Genomic DNA, 18,044 nt, shown 5'->3' on the forward strand with positions numbered 1-18,044 from the left:
CTTGGATTCAAGGTTGGAATCATGCTGTGAGCGTCTTTACCGAGGCTGTAACAGGTGAATACGATGCCGGTAGGTACGATAATACAGCAGACTATCATTGAAAGGCTTCCATCTTCATCCGACACTTAAAAAATATACCACACACATGACCACTACCCGATCCTATTATTGATGGTAAATCTGCCCTTAAGCATTGTGCAAGTACTGACTGAGGGAACCAATGAAACTACAATATCCCGGGTCTAAATATTATTTGAAAACACCAGTTTACTCGAGTAGATATTATGATATGATACCAAGAAAAAATATCTACGAACCCTACATCGTGGGTCCCTTCTGCGGGCATCCCTCCTGAAGAGCCAGCGAATGGGATAAATCCCGATAGCCCAAACCCGCAATGATCTCATACCGACTTATACGAGAAGCTCGCCTGTTACTCTGGGTTTTCTTCGTTTCCTCACCACACCAACAGATCATAAAGTAACCAACCAACCCTCAGAATGATCTCTCGCATCCTCTTCCCCCCCCTCACTTTCCGGCCTGTCATCGCATTGCTACCCCGCCGTGCACCTAATCACACACACACCATATTACTCCCTACTCCTCCGCTGAAGGAGGCCTACTTAACGCAAACGCTGAAACAATTCTTACCCCAGAGAAGGAGCTGCGCCAAAGCCATGCAAGAATCGCCATCCTCCGAGGATGGGAATGATTTGATATTTGTCCGTTCCTTGAATTTGTATGCCACCTCTACTGAAGTCCTGCAATGGCAATTGCTAACAAATGGAACCGGGCTTTAGGAAAGCCACAACAGGCGTAGACTCCTGGGGCCGTAAACATCCCCAACCAATTCTCCTAAGCCTCTGGCTCAAGAGCTCCATCGCGCTCGCCGGCTCAACAGACCACCTCCCATACTCCATAAATTATGGCACAGTAACGAAGGTTGTGACTGCGCACGTCGAAAACGACACATTCAGTTCTCTAGAGCACCTTGCGGAGGACGTAGCGCGTACCGCTTTGGGCCCGAACATCAACGCCGGTTGGGTTAGGGTCACTGTTGAGAAACCGAGAGCTCTGCTCCGCGCGGATGCAGCCGGGATCTCAATTACCAGGAGGAAGAATAACGAGGGAGAAGTATTTGCTGAAGGTAGTGACCGGGTTTTCGTCAAGGGCCTCCGGCTTGTAACAATCATTGGCGTGAACCCCTGGGAACGGGAAGAGAAACAGGCTGTTGTGATCAACTTGACGATGCACAAAGAGAACAGCCCCGGGGAGCTCGTACAGGTGGTTGAGGGTGGAAATTTCGACCCGCATTATAACTTCCGTTCCGTGGCTAAGTACGTGACAGAGCATGTTGAAGCCTCGGATTACAAGACGGTCGAGGCGCTTGTTACGGCCGTCGCGAAGGAGGCTTGTATCGGGTGTGGGATTTCGAAGATTACGGTGCGGGCGGAGAAGCCGAGTGCTCTGACGTTTGCAGAGGGGCCGGGGGTGGAGATTACCAGGGAGAGGTCGTTCTTTGCTTTAGAAGAAGCCGCAGCAGAAGTAGAGGGAAATCATGATGCATTCATCGCTTTAGGTAGTAATATTGGAGACCGCTTTCAAGCCATAAAAGACGCTGTCGCAGAAGTAGAAAAAAGGGGGATAAAGGTTAAGAAAACGAGCAGTTTGTATCAGAGTGCCCCGATGTATTACCTTGATCAGCCGACGTTTTTGAATGGGGTTATTCAGGTCATCTTCACATCTGGCGGTAGGTATTGGTATGGATGCTAACATGTAACAGGTAGAGACAACACTATCCCCAGACGTCCTATTAGAGACCTTAAAGGATATAGAATCCCTCCTCGGTCGATTAAAAAGTATCGAGAACGGACCCAGATCGATAGACCTAGACATACTCCTCTACGACAATCTTGTACTCGAAACTCCACACCTCACAATCCCGCATCCGAAAATGCTCGAACGCGAATTCGTTCTCCGGCCCCTGTGCGAGTACGTTCCCCCTCTCCCCCTCCTCATCCCAGCAATTTACTGACATGACCAGTATATCCCCCAACAAACCCCACCCACTAACCTCCACCGCCTTCAAACACCATCTGAATGCCGTCCCCCTACCACCGCCCGACACCCCGCCCCTCCGTACATTTGCCTTTCTCTCCCCGCACCTCCCCCCACTCGACCCTTCAAACCCCCACCGAAAAACGTACATAATGGCAATCCTAAACCTAACCCCAGACTCCTTCTCTGACGGCGGCCAGCATACACACGATAGCATTATATCAACCGCACGGGAGCTGACCGCTGCGGGAGCCGACATCTTAGATATAGGCGGGTGCAGCACCCGCCCGGGTGCCGCACAAGTAAGCCCAGAAGAGGAACTATCAAGGGTGATCCCGGCAATCAAATCCCTTCGCGACGCAGGCATAAAGACCGTGATAAGCATAGATACATACAGATCCGTGGTGGCCAGAGCTGCAATATCCGCCGGCGCGGATCTAATAAACGACATCTCCGCCGGAACTTTGGACAAGGACATGCTCAAAACAGCAGCGGACCTCGCAGTGCCCATCTGCCTGATGCACATGCGTGGTACCCCCTCCACCATGAATTCCTTAGCATCCTACCCCACCGGCGTGGTCCCCGCCGTCATCTCCGAGCTTGGGGAGCGCGTTCGCGCCGCTGAGGAGGCGGGCGTACGCAGGTGGAATATGTTGCTGGACCCCGGGATCGGGTTCGCCAAGGGTATGCAACACAACTTGGAGTTGCTGAGAGGGCTTGCGGAGGTCACGGGTGGGATCGGATTACCCTGGGTTGTGGGGCCTAGTCGGAAGAAGTTTGTCGGCACGGTTACCGGCGTGGAAGTTGCGAAGGAGAGGACGTGGGGAACCGCGGGGGCGGTGGCGGCGTGTGTTGCGGGCGGGGCAGATGTGGTTAGGGTTCATGATGTCGCGGAGATGAAGAAGGTGGTTGATATGGCGGTGGCCATTTGGAGGCAATAATGTTTCCGTTTTTTTTAGTTTTTTTTTCCTTAGATTTTCTGTTACTCTCGTACTAGCGCATATATAGCGCACGCCACACCTTTCTTGCTCACTCGCCCGATCGTTTTGCTATGATATTACAACTGGAATGCGAATATTTCACCCCGCTAAGAAAGAAAAAACCCACCCAATCATAGAATATCACTCTCCCCAGTGATCATTCCCCCCGCACACCACCGCCCCACCCCTCGACCCCCCGTCTAACAACCCCGACAACCTCCTCCGCAACCTCAGCACTCGAAGCTTCAAACTCAAACTTGCTCTCCTTCCCCCCACCCCTCCACACAAAAATTTTCAAGCCAACACCCCCCCGACCACAAACCTTCGCGCCAATGATGGTGCTAACATGTACACTCTTGGTCTTCCTCACGGACTGGATATGCAGATATTCCCCATCGATGGCAAGAACCCTCTCGTAATGCCTGCTCAAGAAGGAAATTGGCGTCGTCGATTTCCTGTATAGTGTGAAGCGCTGGTAATCCGCTTCTGGCGGCAGGTACACGTCCAGCTCTGGTGTCTCGAGCGCTGGGGGGGGAGGGGGGGGGAGGGGGAGGGTGGGGTTCCGCGCAAGGGCTAGGTCGGTTTGGGTTCCCAATGCGCTGACGGGGGAGTCTAATGGGAGGATTGCCAACGTGGGGGCGTTGGTGATGCGCAGGATGTGGTTCTCGGGTTGTAGGGATTTCTTTTGGCAGATTTGCTGGAGGACAGTGGAGAGGGGTGTGGTGGTGCTCACGCTTAGAGGGATAGAGTGCGCGAAGGTGGAGGTTGGGGAGATGTGGATTCGGAGGGTTTTGGTAGGTGCTGTGGGGGTCGTGGGGGTTGTTGCGGTGGGGGGGATGGTGGGGAAGGTGGAGGAGGAGGAGGTTGGGAGGGGGGTTGAAGGAGTTGGGGGGATTATCTCTGTCGTTGGAATTGTTGGTGTTTGGGTGGTGGTGGTTGTGGCGGTGGTGGTTGTGGTGGTGGCTAGAATGGCCTTCTTTGGAGGGTTCACATTCGGTGTTGTCCTTTCGTTTTCCAAATCTGTCGCCAAAAATTAGCTACTCCCCATGCGGATAAGGAAAACCCGTAAAAACAAACATTGCTCTTCTGTAGCTTCCACAAGTGCAAACTCCCCCTCCAATTTTGCCACACCACCCCTCCCGCCCCGTCGTCCACCCTGCGCTATATAAGCGGTAATCGGTTGTGTCCTCTCCAACGGCGGGAAATCCTCATCTGGGTCCCCATCATCGACCATTCTCAGTACCCACTTGTTTATGTCGCACAACTCGTCCCGTAATTCTGGCTCCTTCTTGTCCTCAATGTACTTATACAGCGTGAACCCGATCGCTTCCGCCACTGTAGTATCTCCGGATTGGACTTTTCGCGTTCGCTTGATTATGACTTCGAACGGAGAGGAGGATTTGGAATACGGGATGTACAGCTTCAGTGTTATTGGCGCCAGCTCCCCTTTCCCAGCGAATTGTTGGTAATCCTCCATTGGGTTCGCAGCCTCCGATTCTTTTGCTTTGAGCAACTGCGTTAGTATAGATACCGGTTGAATCATGGAAACCGGTCGTATGGGTGGTGGTAAAGCGTGAAATATCCCCGGCGACGACGGCACACCTCCCCCATTGGAAAAGACACTTGTGGGATCTGAGTCTGCGGTTTCGGTAAAGTCCGAGTCGAGACTGCTTGCGTCCGAGTCGTCGTCGTCGTCTCCGAAACTACTTGTATGTGTCAGGGAGGAGGAATTCGGGGATGAGTGGAGTTTTTCTGTGATCTGGGCGTGGAGTCGTCGTTCCGAGACACCCAATAGGCCACTGGAGAGGATATCTTCCGAAGGTTCTTGGAGGCTGCCGGGGGGATGGTTGACCTTTCCGTTAAAGTCTACGTCCCCATGTGAGCCCCCACGAATCCGGCGCACGCGGGAGCGGGTTGTGGAGGAGTCTGGGGCTCTAGGGACGGAGCGCAGCGGTGATGACCCCGAGCGGGGGCGCTGAGGAATTTCCTTCTTTGCGAAATCGAACTGCGTCTTTTGCGGGGGACTATGTCTGCATCAGCAACGGGACATTCATATAGAATACGATTGAGCATACGCAGTCCCCGCCTCCTCATCCTCTGACTCCTCACTCATGTCGGAGCTATCGTCCTCCCTATCCCCATGATGCTCTCTGCGCACCCTCTCCTTCACTTCCTCCAACCTCCCCGTATTCCCCGTAAACCCCGTATCCACGGCATCAGTGCTCTCGTTTGAAAAATGTGAGGCAAGCCCAGGCCTCATGAACGACCTTCCAAGATCCACACCTCCAACTTGCTGTTGTTGATAGTGCTGCTGTAGTGAGGGTATAGGACTGCTATCTGCGTCTCGATTGGATAGCGGCGCTCGACTGGTAAAGTACTCCGTTGATGCGCCAACAGGTATCGGGGGAGAATATGTGCGACGGATCTCCGAGGGACATCCCCAACCGGCGTTCTTGAATGCGGGGACATTGAGCGCTGCCGGGTTTACGGTGATCAGGCGCTCGCCCACGCCATCTCGCACGCAGTGGAGGTAGCGGTTACGAATGCGGTACAGAACAAAGCTGGAAGGACGAAAGGTAAGTGACAAGAAACTATAGGTTTGAAAAGTGAGGTCGCTCACTCTTGATTCTGAAGAAGTGACATAACGGCGGCGGCGAGTTGGTGTAAGAGCAGAGGGAGAGAGGTTCATAGGGGGAAGGTTAGTGAGGAGCCATATTTGGGTGGGAGTTTTGTTTGGCGTCGGTGGGGAAAAAGTGGTTGGGGTAAGGGAGGTTCAAGATCCTCCGGGATGGAATGAGTGGGATGGAGAGGCTGGTGGCTATTTCGGATTGAGCGCTCGGGGATGGCGGATAGCTGCGCGGGGGGGGGGGGGGGTGTAAGCGCCGTGTAACTTGTCAGATCATCTCGTGCAAGAAGATTCGAGAGGCTTTTAAGAGGCTCTTCACATTGGCTACCGGAATTAGATTTGGTTAGCTGGCTTTGAGGGGAAAAATGTAATAAATCTGATTGAACAAGAGAGGCCAATATAGTATCCTGCAGTTCTCTATGGTAGCTTGCGCAACTTTGTACTGTACGAGTGTTGTGCAAGTACGGTGCCGTAGTCTACCTAGTACTATACGAGTAGAGAAGTGTAGTGCATCTTCTCAAGCGCAAATGCCGTAGAAGAATGTGTGAATCCGATGGCGTCCTTCAAGGTTTGTATGGGGCTCTGCACGGTGAGCGTCCGAAGAAGGATGGAGAACCATAATAATATGGTGAGGGGCTATTAAATTTAACTTGGGTCGTAACTTATGACACGATGAGCACAAAGATAAATTAACGGCAGACGATAAGGTGCCCCTCAACCCTCCAACCTGCCGTCGATCCCCCTCTCGAGCCTCACTTTTCGTATCATAACCGACCGACGCCCAGCGCCATCTCTGCCGGGGGAGGGGGGGGCAAAGGGAATGTAACAGTCCAAGATTATATTATTATATATGATACAACGCAAACGCAAAGGGCCTCAAATCGGGACCAAGATATGAGAGTGTCACATGTACTGTACGATCTTGGCGCCAAAAGTCATGAGTATTCTAGCACTTCACGAAAAAAAACAAAAAAACATTCTAACCCTTTTTAGAATCATATTGAATTTTCCCCGATAAAAAAAAGTCAAGCTCTACCAGGAGATTTTAGGAGCAAAGTATTAGGAGGATTGGAGGTGACATTGGTAAAAGATATCATACCCCGAATCATATACAGGTATTGGCTCTCTATGGAAAAGGTACTGTACAAGTACAGTACTTGCCTGGTACCGTATCTTAATTATTTCGCAAATCTCATAGCACAGCCCTTTACCCGCGTAGCCGTCAGCACTCACTAAGCGGTTGTGAAAGCTCATAATGCTATTTCGATTGATTATAGTGTTTTTGGATGAGTTATGATAAATATCATACAAGCCATCAAAGTTTCTCACATCTAGCGCAAGATGCCAAAACTATGATTTGGGTCATCCAAAACCCGCACGAGGAATTACCATATTTAAATGGCTATATCATACTGTTATTATGCCTTCATTGGGGTATAATTTTTTTGAAGCTGTTCTCCTTATTAAGACTTAGTATGATATAATGCTAACAAGACATCACTTACGCGGGTATCCGCCCTAAACAGAATTATGATACAAGGGGGAAAGCTTCGAAATGCCGTCATTTGCAGAAGATCGTCTACCCATTCACCGCAACTAAAGTATAATACCATCGTAGAGGCTTCATTTATCATAGTACCGGAATAATAAATTGGGAATAAAATTCTGAGAAATAAATCCAGGCTAGCTTTAATTCTTCGGATTTTTCTTCTTCTTCATTATAAGACCTTCCTTGCTTAAAATGCCGGTATGATGCCGTTTTTAGCAAGAAAAAAAAAAAAAAAAAAAAACCGGTGGGTGGTAAATCTCCAGCATCAAAAGCATCCACCCCAAAAATTGAGCTAAAGGTATAGAAGAAGAAAAAAAATATGAAAAACAATGGCCAATCTACCCAAAACTTTATTTGTTTATTCTCGTTATTTTTATTGCGATAACATTACTCCTTAATTTTGAGTCGTCAAGTGAATGTCTCTGTGAGAGGTCGCAGTTCTTCGCGATGGGTGCGGCCTGGCATTTGACAAGTTCTGCCCTCCAATCGGCGGTTTTTCAAACATTTTCTCCATTGCAACACTGGATTCCGGTAGACCACTCGAATTTGTTCACCGCCAATTCGGCATTTCACGGAGGACCAACCTTCAGGCGCGTTGCTTCTTATATTTATCATACTATACAGCATATTGAATCGCACACTAAATTCAAATAGACAAATCTTCTGATTCGACCCTCAATGTCAAAAATTTCCGCTCCGAGAGTGAATACCGTGCCCAGCAACAATTCCTCACCCAAAAGGCTTGTCCCTGAACAAAGAGCAAAATCATTCCGGCATATGGCACAATAGCAACCTCACGCCTGCACTCCCCGAACCCCGACTTCTCGACGCAACAAGCGATTTTGCATGTAAAAAAAGAGGCATTGCACACGCCAAAAGTTCTTCAACCGGAAAAAAAAAACTCTCACAAAGAGATTTCAAGGCAGGAGGCTGGATGCCTCTAATCCGAACCATTCCGGAAGTTTTCACCTCTCTATTTGCCAATGATCCAAATAGCAGCCAGTACGACGCATTACAGAAAGTGCGGTATTGGGATACTCACCCCTGCAACAGGATTCGGGACGAAGGAGGACCGTGGCCACAATGCCCACAAAACATGAAGGGGAACGGGTTTAAGAAGACTCAAGTTACCGGCAATTTGCAGTACAGTAGTTGGGGAGTATTAAAGTTGATGCAGGGAGGGGTACAGTACAGTACCCTTGCGCTAAACCTTTTTCACGGGAAATCACTCGAGTCATTTGTTTTTAGAAGTTTAATGGTACTCCTTCCTTCTTCCTTTAGAGTGGATTTGCAGGAGTTAGAAGTCAAGATTCCCAATACTCGGACATGGGGGGGGAGATATCACAAGACGAGGTATGGCTGTCACCAGCGACTCTGATAGATAAGTTAGGCTTCTTACGGTAGCAGTCTTCCCTAAGCTTCGGACTAAGGTGTCTCTACCCATTTCATGGGACCCACGTTAGCACTCCCCTTCCTTGTGCCCCCTTTCTCGGATGGTTCGGGGGCCACAGAGACTACACTTGTGATCGCTACTCACCATCGCATCTGATATCATCGTGATCACATACAAAAGTAATCATGTGAAATCTCAACTACAGTTACACAACACGAGTTTCTCCGTGTACTCAGCTTGGCCCTGAATTGGGAGAGGACTCGGATGGGCGCAGTGCCAATATTAGTATTGGAACCTTTTTCGCTGCACTCGGGCGGAGCTGAGGAGAATTAGGACCAAGTTATTATTGCGATAACGTAAATCACCGGTTTCCGGGACAACACCGTGCACCGGGATAGAGTGAGACTGAATAGGAATAGAAGATAGATTCAATTGTAACTATGCGAGAAAAAATCATAAAAATAATCTGAAACCACAGTAAGAAAGGGGAGATGTGGGACAAGCAGGAGAGGGTAGGTCAGAAAAGAGAGAGGAAAACTGGATTTTAAATAAGTTAGCTAGGCTCTAAGTAATGATAATAGAATGTAGGTAAAGTAAACAAAAAAAAAAAAAAGCTAAAGTAACCAAAGGGCTACCTCTTGAACCGAAACTTCATATGAAGTGGGCAGTCAGACATATAATAGCGGGTGATGGTGGGTGTAAAGGGAGTATCTGAGGAGCAACAGTGGGGGCGACCAGCTCAGTTATTTTGACGAGAATTTCACAAGGCATCTGAGGTTGTAGCAACCTCATCACCGGCCTCTGAGGGTTTAGAGATTTCAATAACTTTCAGAAGGGGAGCAATATGAACATGCCGAGAGTGATTATTGGGACTGTGAGGGAATTGTTGAATGGGTGTTTCGTGTTCTGGGTGGGGAGTAGTGGGAAGTATTATCGGCGTGGTGGTGGTGTTTTTCTGTTGCTATGGCTTTTTAGGCCAGCTGTCAAGCTCTTGGTGAGCTTTCCTTAAAGCTATAAGCTCTTTGCCAATAAGTAAACAAGCCTTAGAGAGATGATTGTGGTCTGGGCGAGTATTGTAGGTTTTTTTCTTCCTTAAACCTTTGCATACTTTTTTTGTAATCTATTTCTCGGCCATAGAAAAAAGTGCTGCATGGCTAAAGGTCTTCAGAATAACTTTAATTTTTTTAACTGAAGCTTTTTTATCAATAAGGGTATTAGCAGCATGTAGTTGGCTGCATATACGAGAGGTAGTTTTTAGTGTGCGAAAAGTCTGAAATAATTGAAAAGTAGAAGGAAGAGGATCGCAGTTGTCATTCTGGAGTTTTAACTTTGTGTAACGATCCCTCCTCAGATAGTTAGTTCTTGGCAACGGGGAACAATACTTCTCTTCTTCTGTTTCTTTCCTTAGTCTTATGATAGCACTAGGCCGCTTCCTACATTACCGATAGTACAAGACCTTTGTCTTCTATCGGGAACGCCTATCATAAGCTTTCTCTAACTCTTCTTCGTGAAGAGCTCTCCTAGGTGTAACAATAACGTTGCAATAAAGATAAAGATCATAAAAGTATTTTATATTCGTTAAAGTAATAAGTAGGAAAAGTACTTAGAATAAAGCGTGAAGAACATATCCTCCTCAGCTGCATTGGCCTCCTTATATAGTATTCTTCCTGCCCATAGTCATGTGACCCAAAGTGGTCACATGTGCGAAACCAAATCATAACAAACTAGTCACATGACCAAAGTGGTCACATGCTCAAAACTCATGACCTCATAGTGAGGTCATGTGCAAAAACTCATAAACCAATCATAACGCAATAAACAAGTCATATGACCCAACTGAGTCATATGTGTAAAACCCATGACCTCATAATAAGGTCATGTGTGAAACATAAATCATATGTGTAAGGCATACACGCAAGGCACACTTGCAAGGCACACTCGCCACGCGCACATCCCATGACTCATATTTGAGCCATGTGCGAAAGCATCACAAATCCCACACATAACAAATCATATGACTCAAATGAGTCATATGTGTGAAACAATAACATACCTGTGACTCATAACTATGTGTCATGTGAAAACCTTTTCCTCGCCAAGCTACATTCGTGATATTAGCTCCTCTCCCCTTATGCCTGAGTCCCATCAGGCTCTTTCCCCATGCTTTAATAGTTCCCTTCCTGCCCAGCGCATAGATCTCTAAAGCCTATTGAACTTGTCGTCTGCTTCCCTTCATCTTACCCTCACTATTTCCAAGGTAAGGTTCGCTATCTTGATTGTGTGCCTCTGAACATCATTTAGTTATCGTAGCTCTGCGATTGTTTTATCGTTTGCCGAAATTGTGGCTTTGGCCTGACCAAGTTGTTCCCACCGTCCTCATATCTGCCTGTGTAGGCTCCTGGCATCTGGTTCCGTTTCCGTCAATGAGTTTTGGGCTCCCCCCTCCCTGGGCCTCATCCTCGAGTCCCTAGCTCTCTGCCATACTGTGGCATCTTTTCCATTCAACTCTTTCTTCTTCTCATCCTTCTGCAGATAGTATCCCGCAGAGATTTTCTTCATTCTGTACATCTTGTACGTGTTGTTGAAGCACTGTTTCCAGTGCTTTAGGGCATGGTCCGCACACGGACCAAACTTTTTGTATTCTCTCGGGAACTATTTCGAGCCTTCTTTGTCCCCGTAGTATGTGGAATATCCATCGTCGTAGCATACCGTCGATGACATGGCGTTATGCTGTGCTTGTTTTTCCCTTTCCCTGAGTTCTTCATCGGTTGGCCCCATGAATGAGTATTAGGGGGGGGCTGGTTGGTGTAGTTTGATAAGGGCAATCGCCCCAGCCCTCATGTTGTTGCAATAGTGCTGGAGCCTTTCCCTCGCCTTTGTCTTGGTTGAACGTGATCGTTACATAGGCCGGGCTTTCCTGGGTATTGCTGGTGGAAGGTTGAGACGGCATCTTGTATGTGTTTGAAGTTGTATGCGAAGTACCAAGTTTTATCATATTCGGGCGAATATCCTGTCCACTTGGCTCAGTATTGAAGGTGACCATGGAAGAAGTGAGAATTGACTATTTCGTCGAGCTCATATTCTGGTTCTCCATCGAGTTCGATTGGAGGTGGAGGAATAATTGTTTGTGAGAGAAACTTGTTGTCATTGTGTAATTAGAGGAGTGAGATGTGGAATGTGTTGTGTATTCGCATCGAGGGTGGAAGGTCGAGTTTATAAGCTCAACTGCCTACTTTTTCCAGTATCCTGAATGGTCTGATTTTCTTGTAGTCCAATTTCTTTGATGGTCGCATTGTATGGATATTGCGTGGTATTAGCCATACCATATCTCCCGGTTGTATGTTCGGATTCGGTCTTTGGTGCTTATCGTATTGTTCTTTTTGTTGTTGTTGTGCTTGACTCATTTCGTATTGTAATGTTTCGTGTAGTTTTCCCATATCTGTTTTGTTCGGTGTTATACCATTAATTGTATGATATGTGGTCTGACTTTGGGGATGTTGTCCATAATTCACGAAGAAGGGTGTCGTGCTGATCATTTCTTGCTTTCCATTGTTGTATGCGAATTCGGCCATTGATAGCAGTTTGTACCAATCATCATGTTGGTAATTGACGTAGGCCCGTAAATATTGTTCGAGTATCTCATTTACCCTTTCCGTTTGTCCATCTGTTTGCAGGTAGAACACTGTTCTCATCCTGTTTTGTATCCCTATTTCTCCGGTTACTTTCTTCCATAGTCCTGATGTGAATAGTATTCCTCAATTGGTAATGATATTCTTTGGGATGCCATGAAGTCGGAAGACTTCTCGGAAGAATATTTGTATAAAATCCTTCGTATCAATATCTTTTCTGACTGGAATGAAATGACTCATTTTGGTCAGATGATCCACCATGACCAGGATGCTATCGCAATTTTCCAATACCGAGAGGTCTGTGATGAAATCCATAGTAATTGTTTCCCAAGGTCATTCAGGAACTTCGTTCGATTTCAGTAATCCATATAGTGCGTGTTTAGCTGTTTTTGTCCTTTGGCATATGTCACAATTTTTGACATATTGTTTGACATCTTTGCACAGTCCTGGCCAACAGAATAACCTCGTGATGAATTCCGTAGTTTTAACTGTTCCTCCCTGTCCTGCCGTTCGGATATCGTGGTGTTGTCATATGATGTCTGTCCTTATCTCTTCTTTTTCTGGAATCCATTGTTTTCCGTTGTACCACATGTTTCCATCCTTCCGTTTGCATAAACTCAGAGCAATTCCTATCATCTCCTCTTTTCCTTCCTTCAATGCTTCTCTTATTGCCTGAACTGTTTTGTCTCTTTCGTTTGCCTTGTCAATTTCCCTTTTCTCCGTTGATGTGAATTGAATAACCTCCATTGCCTCGAAGTAGGTTTTTAGTAACAGTGTCCGTATTTTTGTTTGATCCTTTCGTCTTCTTTTGTTTGTGGTTTGTCACTTGCAATCCTTATGAGAGCATCTGGCTTTCTGCTCTCTTTGCCTGGTCGGTATTCAATTTTGCAGTTGTATTTGCTAAGGTGTTCCATCCACCTTATCTGGCAGTCGTTCAGTTCTTTCGTAGTCATGAATGGGACCAGATTCTTATGGTCGGTTAGAACTCAGACTGGATGGTTGTTGTTCAAAACGTATCTCCTCTATTCCTTTAATGCTTGAACTATTACTAATAGTTCTTTGTTTGCAATATCGTAGTTGCACTCTGCGGGGGTCATTATCTGGGATCGGTAAGACACTGGCCTCCATTTTCTGTCTTCGCATTGTTGTGATAGTATGCCTGAGCATACATATTTTGAGGCGTCCGTTTTGATCATTGATCTTCGGTTTGGGTCGAAATGAACTAGTATGGGAGCTGATATTAGATACGTTCGTATTGCATCATATGCTTTCTGTTCCATTTCTCCTCATTCCGATTTTTTGTCTTTCTTTGTTAGGTTATAGAGTGGTTTTACAAGCCTGCTAAATCCCTCTATGAACTTTCGATAAAAGTTACAGAATCCTATTAAGCATTGAACATCTGTTTTGTTGTTCGGTTTGGCCCAATCCCATATTGCCGCCATTTTGACTGGGTCGACCTTGACCCTGTGTTAGGCGGAGACAACTTGAGAGACTTCAAAGTTGTCTAGGCCAATCGAGATTTGTTTCTATAGACAGAGATTGTCTAGGAAGGCTTAGACTTTACTCGTTTCGTTTATGACTACTAGGAGCGAAGTAAAATAGGTAAAGTAGGGTAGAATCGTAAAAACAATATTATATTGTTAAGGTCTCTTCTCTATTGCTTGATTATGTCTAAAGCTTGGGAGGCACTTCAATATTTATATTCCATGGCTGAGTGTTTGCGGACTACATCTATTTATCATACAACTATGTACTTCTTCAATTGTAATTCGCGATGTCGAGTTTTCTTCCAAGGTGCGAACACCTGTGGACCCTGAAAACCATCACACCCTCTTCGGTAATTACGATATTTCTTTTTAGGAAGCATGCTGTCCCCAATAATAATATCCCAATTAGCACACAGTCTTTAGACTTATGGCCTAGTTCTTAAGTCAAACTGAGTTGGCTCCAATTGTTTTCGCCATTGATAAAATGATCAGTTTTATCCACGGCTATATCTGCAAAGATGGTCGTCATTACAACCATCGTAGATCGTCATTACAACCATCGTAGGTCGTCTGACTCTAATCCTTTGTAACTCCATACCCAACCCATAGATTTTCTTTGGATGACTTCCTACTAACTCCCAGGAAGCTATTCCACCAGATTGGTAATTAATTCCTCGGTCGGCAACCCTTCGTTGCCCTCTGGGTAGTCAGTTTCAGTAACTATTGTAGTATTGAAAATCACCCCATAGCTACGACATGTTCCAAAACCCAGTTGCAACACTCCGTGAAGTTCATTGGCTTCTTTAGTAGTGTCTTTTAGAGTTCTAGACTCTTCTGGTGGATGTAAATGTATTGGTCTCTAGTAGAGATCCTTTACCATTTGATACCATCTCTTTGTGCGAAATTGTCCCGTTACTTACAGCCCATGCCAAAGGTAACATGTCTTTGAAGCCAAGTAGTTCTCTGAGTAGTTGACGAAATTACTCTGCTCCACTTCTCAGACCTGGCCGAAGGTTTCCTCTCATATATCCTGCGAACAGGATCCGGTTGGACGGACGGTGGCGACGTATATGGTATTATTCTAACACCTTCAATTCTGTGGTAATATAGTCACAGGACGCAACTGAGATTGATATATATAATGATGTGCGGGCCCCGTAAGGGAGCCGGAGGCAGGTTTTGGAGACCAGAGATTCCGATTCCGAGTGGGGTTATCCTACTTAGGGTGGTTCCTAGGTATCAGGTTCTGGTATTCCTAACACCCCGCTTCGATTGATGATAAATCCGAGGTATGCAGTTTCCTCTTTATAGAATTCGCATTTTGTTGGTTTGATCTTCATTCCTGATCCTTGTATTGTGGCCATGATATTGCTGATATTCTTCTAGTGTTATTGCATGTTTTCCGAGTAGATGAGTACATCGTACAAGTATACGATACAACATATGTTGAAGCACTTATTGAGTACCGTGTTGATCCATCTTTGAAATGAAGCTGGTGCATTGGTTAGCCCAAAAGGCATAACCAAGTATTTGAATATTCTGTATCTTGAGGCGAATGTAGTTTTCCATTCGTCTCTTGCCTTGATGCGTATATTGTGATATGCATCCTTGATGTCAAGTTTGGTGAAGTATTTTGCTGACCGTAGTCTATCCAGTGCCTCTCCAATTAAGGGTAGTGGATATTGATCTTTCTTGGTAACCAAATTGAGGGCTCTGTAGTCTACACAAAGTCTCATTTTTCCATCTTTTTTTTTGACGAATAGTATTGGGGATCCTCCTAATGGAAAGGAGTCCCTGATCTATCCTCGCTTTAGGTTTTGCTCAATGTACTTCCTAAGTTCTTCAAGCTCCGCTTCTCCTAGTAGGTATAACTTCTTGTACGGAATCTCTTTTGGTTTTTTCTGTTTTCTCGTCTGTATCCAGCTGAATTTCACGATCGATTCCTGGCTTTTGAGGTAGTAGCTCCGTGGCTTCCTCTTCTTGGAATAGGTTTGTGAATTGATAATATTCTTTTGAAATCAATTCTTTCCATCCCTTTTTGCTTTGGTATTTCTTGTCTTGGATTGCTAGTTCTATGCTGATGTTGATTTTCGCTAGAACTGCTTTTTTGTAACCGGTACGGGTACTTGGTTATTGGTTTTGTTTTATGTTTTGTTTTAAGTATCACTTTGATACTTGGTTTGTTTTAAGTATCGTTTGATACTTGGTTTTGTTTTATGTTTTGTTTTAAGTATCGCTTTGATACTTAAGGAGTTTTACCAAAGAGTATCAATTGATAGCTTTGATTAGTTTCGTTCATGCTAGACATGAACAGATTTGTGTATTTAAAGACCGCCTGTTTCTATGATAGAAAAGGCAGACTTCGACAGATAGTATTACAATATACTTGGTTGAACGGTTACTTCTTTGTTCCTCAGTACACCCTCGAAGCCTCCTTTAGTTCTCAGCTCTCGCCTCCTCTCTGGAAGAGCAGGCCACCTGCCAACTATCGTATCTTTACCGATAACGTGATTAGCACCTTGCGAACACGTTACATTTTTCGTCTTCGTATATCTATTTGAGAATTCCTGTTGTATCTCCTCTTCTATAGTACCGTCCAAAGGCTTGTACTGTGATCTCCTTGATCTCGATTCTCTTTGTTGTATTGGACTGGTTTCGGTCTGTACTTCCAAATCTCTTGTCTTCCCTTGTGGTTTCTTCCAGTTGATCTACATTGTGCAGATCCTCTTTGTTGATTTTTTCGATAATCAACTGCGCGATTCGATCGACTTTTTAGACTTCGTAGTTCTCTTGAGCCAGGTTGGCCAGGACCACTTTGATTTCACCTGTATAGTGCACGTCGATCACTCCTGCCATGGTCATGAGTCGATGTCTGACTACTAGACCACTGCGGGTTGCTATTCGTCCATAGGTGCCTTCTGGTAGTCCAATGGCTATTTCTGTTGCTATCATTGCCTGCCCATTGGCAGGTATCTTGATTCCTTCGCTGGCATACAGCTCTTGTCCTGCTGCCCCTTCGGAACCCTTGGTAGGCATTTTTGCCTCTTATTCTAGCTTTTGTATCTAGACTCTCTTATCTTACTGCATCTCGGCGAACTTTGCATGTAAAGTTTCTTCTTCCGCTTATCGTACCAGTGTCAAGTTGACCACAGGCGAACTGTTGAGATATTGTGTCACACATAGTTCGCTTATAAAGGTCATCTTGTTCTCATTTTAATCAATTGTCGGAATATGTTTTTGCAACCATGGCATCTTGAGGACTCTCTCATGGTTCTTGAGATCAGCTACCTGAAAGGTTGCTGTTTCCCTATGGCTGTCAATGTTCATAGGTACTGTTGCTGTATGGGTTATAGGACCCATTGCGTTTAGCTTTCTATCTGCTTGGTAGACTTGTCTCGCTTTCTTCGCTTCTTTGGTGTGGAGGCCGTATTTGTCGCAGATTTCCTTGTCGATGAAATCTTCTGTAGCCCCAGAGTCGAGCATTGCATATATTATTATCTCTTCGTCTTTTTCGTTGTGTATTTTTGTCTTGATCATCACATGGTCTCTATCTTCTTTTCCTCTTTGCGGGTATAGTGCCGTATAGTAGTTCGCTAACTTGATAGGTTTTCCAGGTCTATATTTTGGGTCTCCCAAACTACCGTTTACTGGGGACCCTCATCGTTTTTCACTAGTGAATCTTCTGCAATCATTTCACGAATGTTACTCCTCTTTTGAGCTTGGAAAGGATTGTTTCCATCGGCCCTGATCCCTTGGTATCGACTGTAGGATCGGCTGCTGCATTCTCGTATCTGATGTCCTGCTTTTCCGCACCTTAAGCAGAGTTTCCTGTTCATTCTTCTAGCGTATTCTTCTTTAGACAAGTTCAAAGCCTGTCCTGCCCTTGATTTGTCCAATTCTATTGGCTCGCCTGGTGGTAATGCTCAACTTTCACCTCGAGCTGCTTGTGGTTTGAAGGTTCAGTCCATGTTCCTGGATAATTGGACTACTCTGTGTGCTATAGTGTTTTCTGAGTTGTTTCGAACCATGTTTAGCTTGCTTTCTTTATAGATGGCCTATCTGGCAAATCGTTCTGCTGTGGTATAACGTAAGTTGGAGATTCCCCATGCCTCTCGGAGTCTCTTGCTACAGTTTCTTAGGGGGATGATGTAGAGAGTAGCATTATCAAACTCGGCCTCGTATTCCAATAGTCAGCATTTGTTCCTGTATGCTGAAAAGGTTTGTGTTCCTTGTTGGAGTTTTTTCAGCTTTCATCTTACTGTCTCTTTGGCGTTGGAATCCCGGAATTGTTCAAAGAATGTCGCTTTGAACTCCTAGTATGT

General features: G+C 45.8%; 1 protein-coding gene; it reads left to right on the forward strand.

Annotated features, from left to right (window-relative positions):
- Window positions 1-469: 469 nt before the first annotated feature.
- Window positions 470-2,999, forward strand: GSTUM_00011612001 (uncharacterized protein; the record flags this gene model as incomplete). XM_002842015.2 has 4 exons in its annotated part: window positions 470-739; window positions 801-1,731; window positions 1,784-1,992; window positions 2,045-2,999. The coding sequence occupies exons 1-4, from the start codon at window positions 678-680 to the stop codon at window positions 2,997-2,999; spliced, it is 2,157 nt and encodes a 718-aa protein (XP_002842061.1). The 5' UTR covers window positions 470-677.
- Between the last annotated feature and the right edge of the window lie 15,045 nt (window positions 3,000-18,044).

The sequence above is a fragment of the Tuber melanosporum genome (assembly GCF_000151645.1).
Source record: "Tuber melanosporum whole genome shotgun sequence assembly, scaffold_88, strain Mel28".
Lineage (NCBI taxonomy): Eukaryota > Fungi > Ascomycota > Pezizomycetes > Pezizales > Tuberaceae > Tuber > Tuber melanosporum.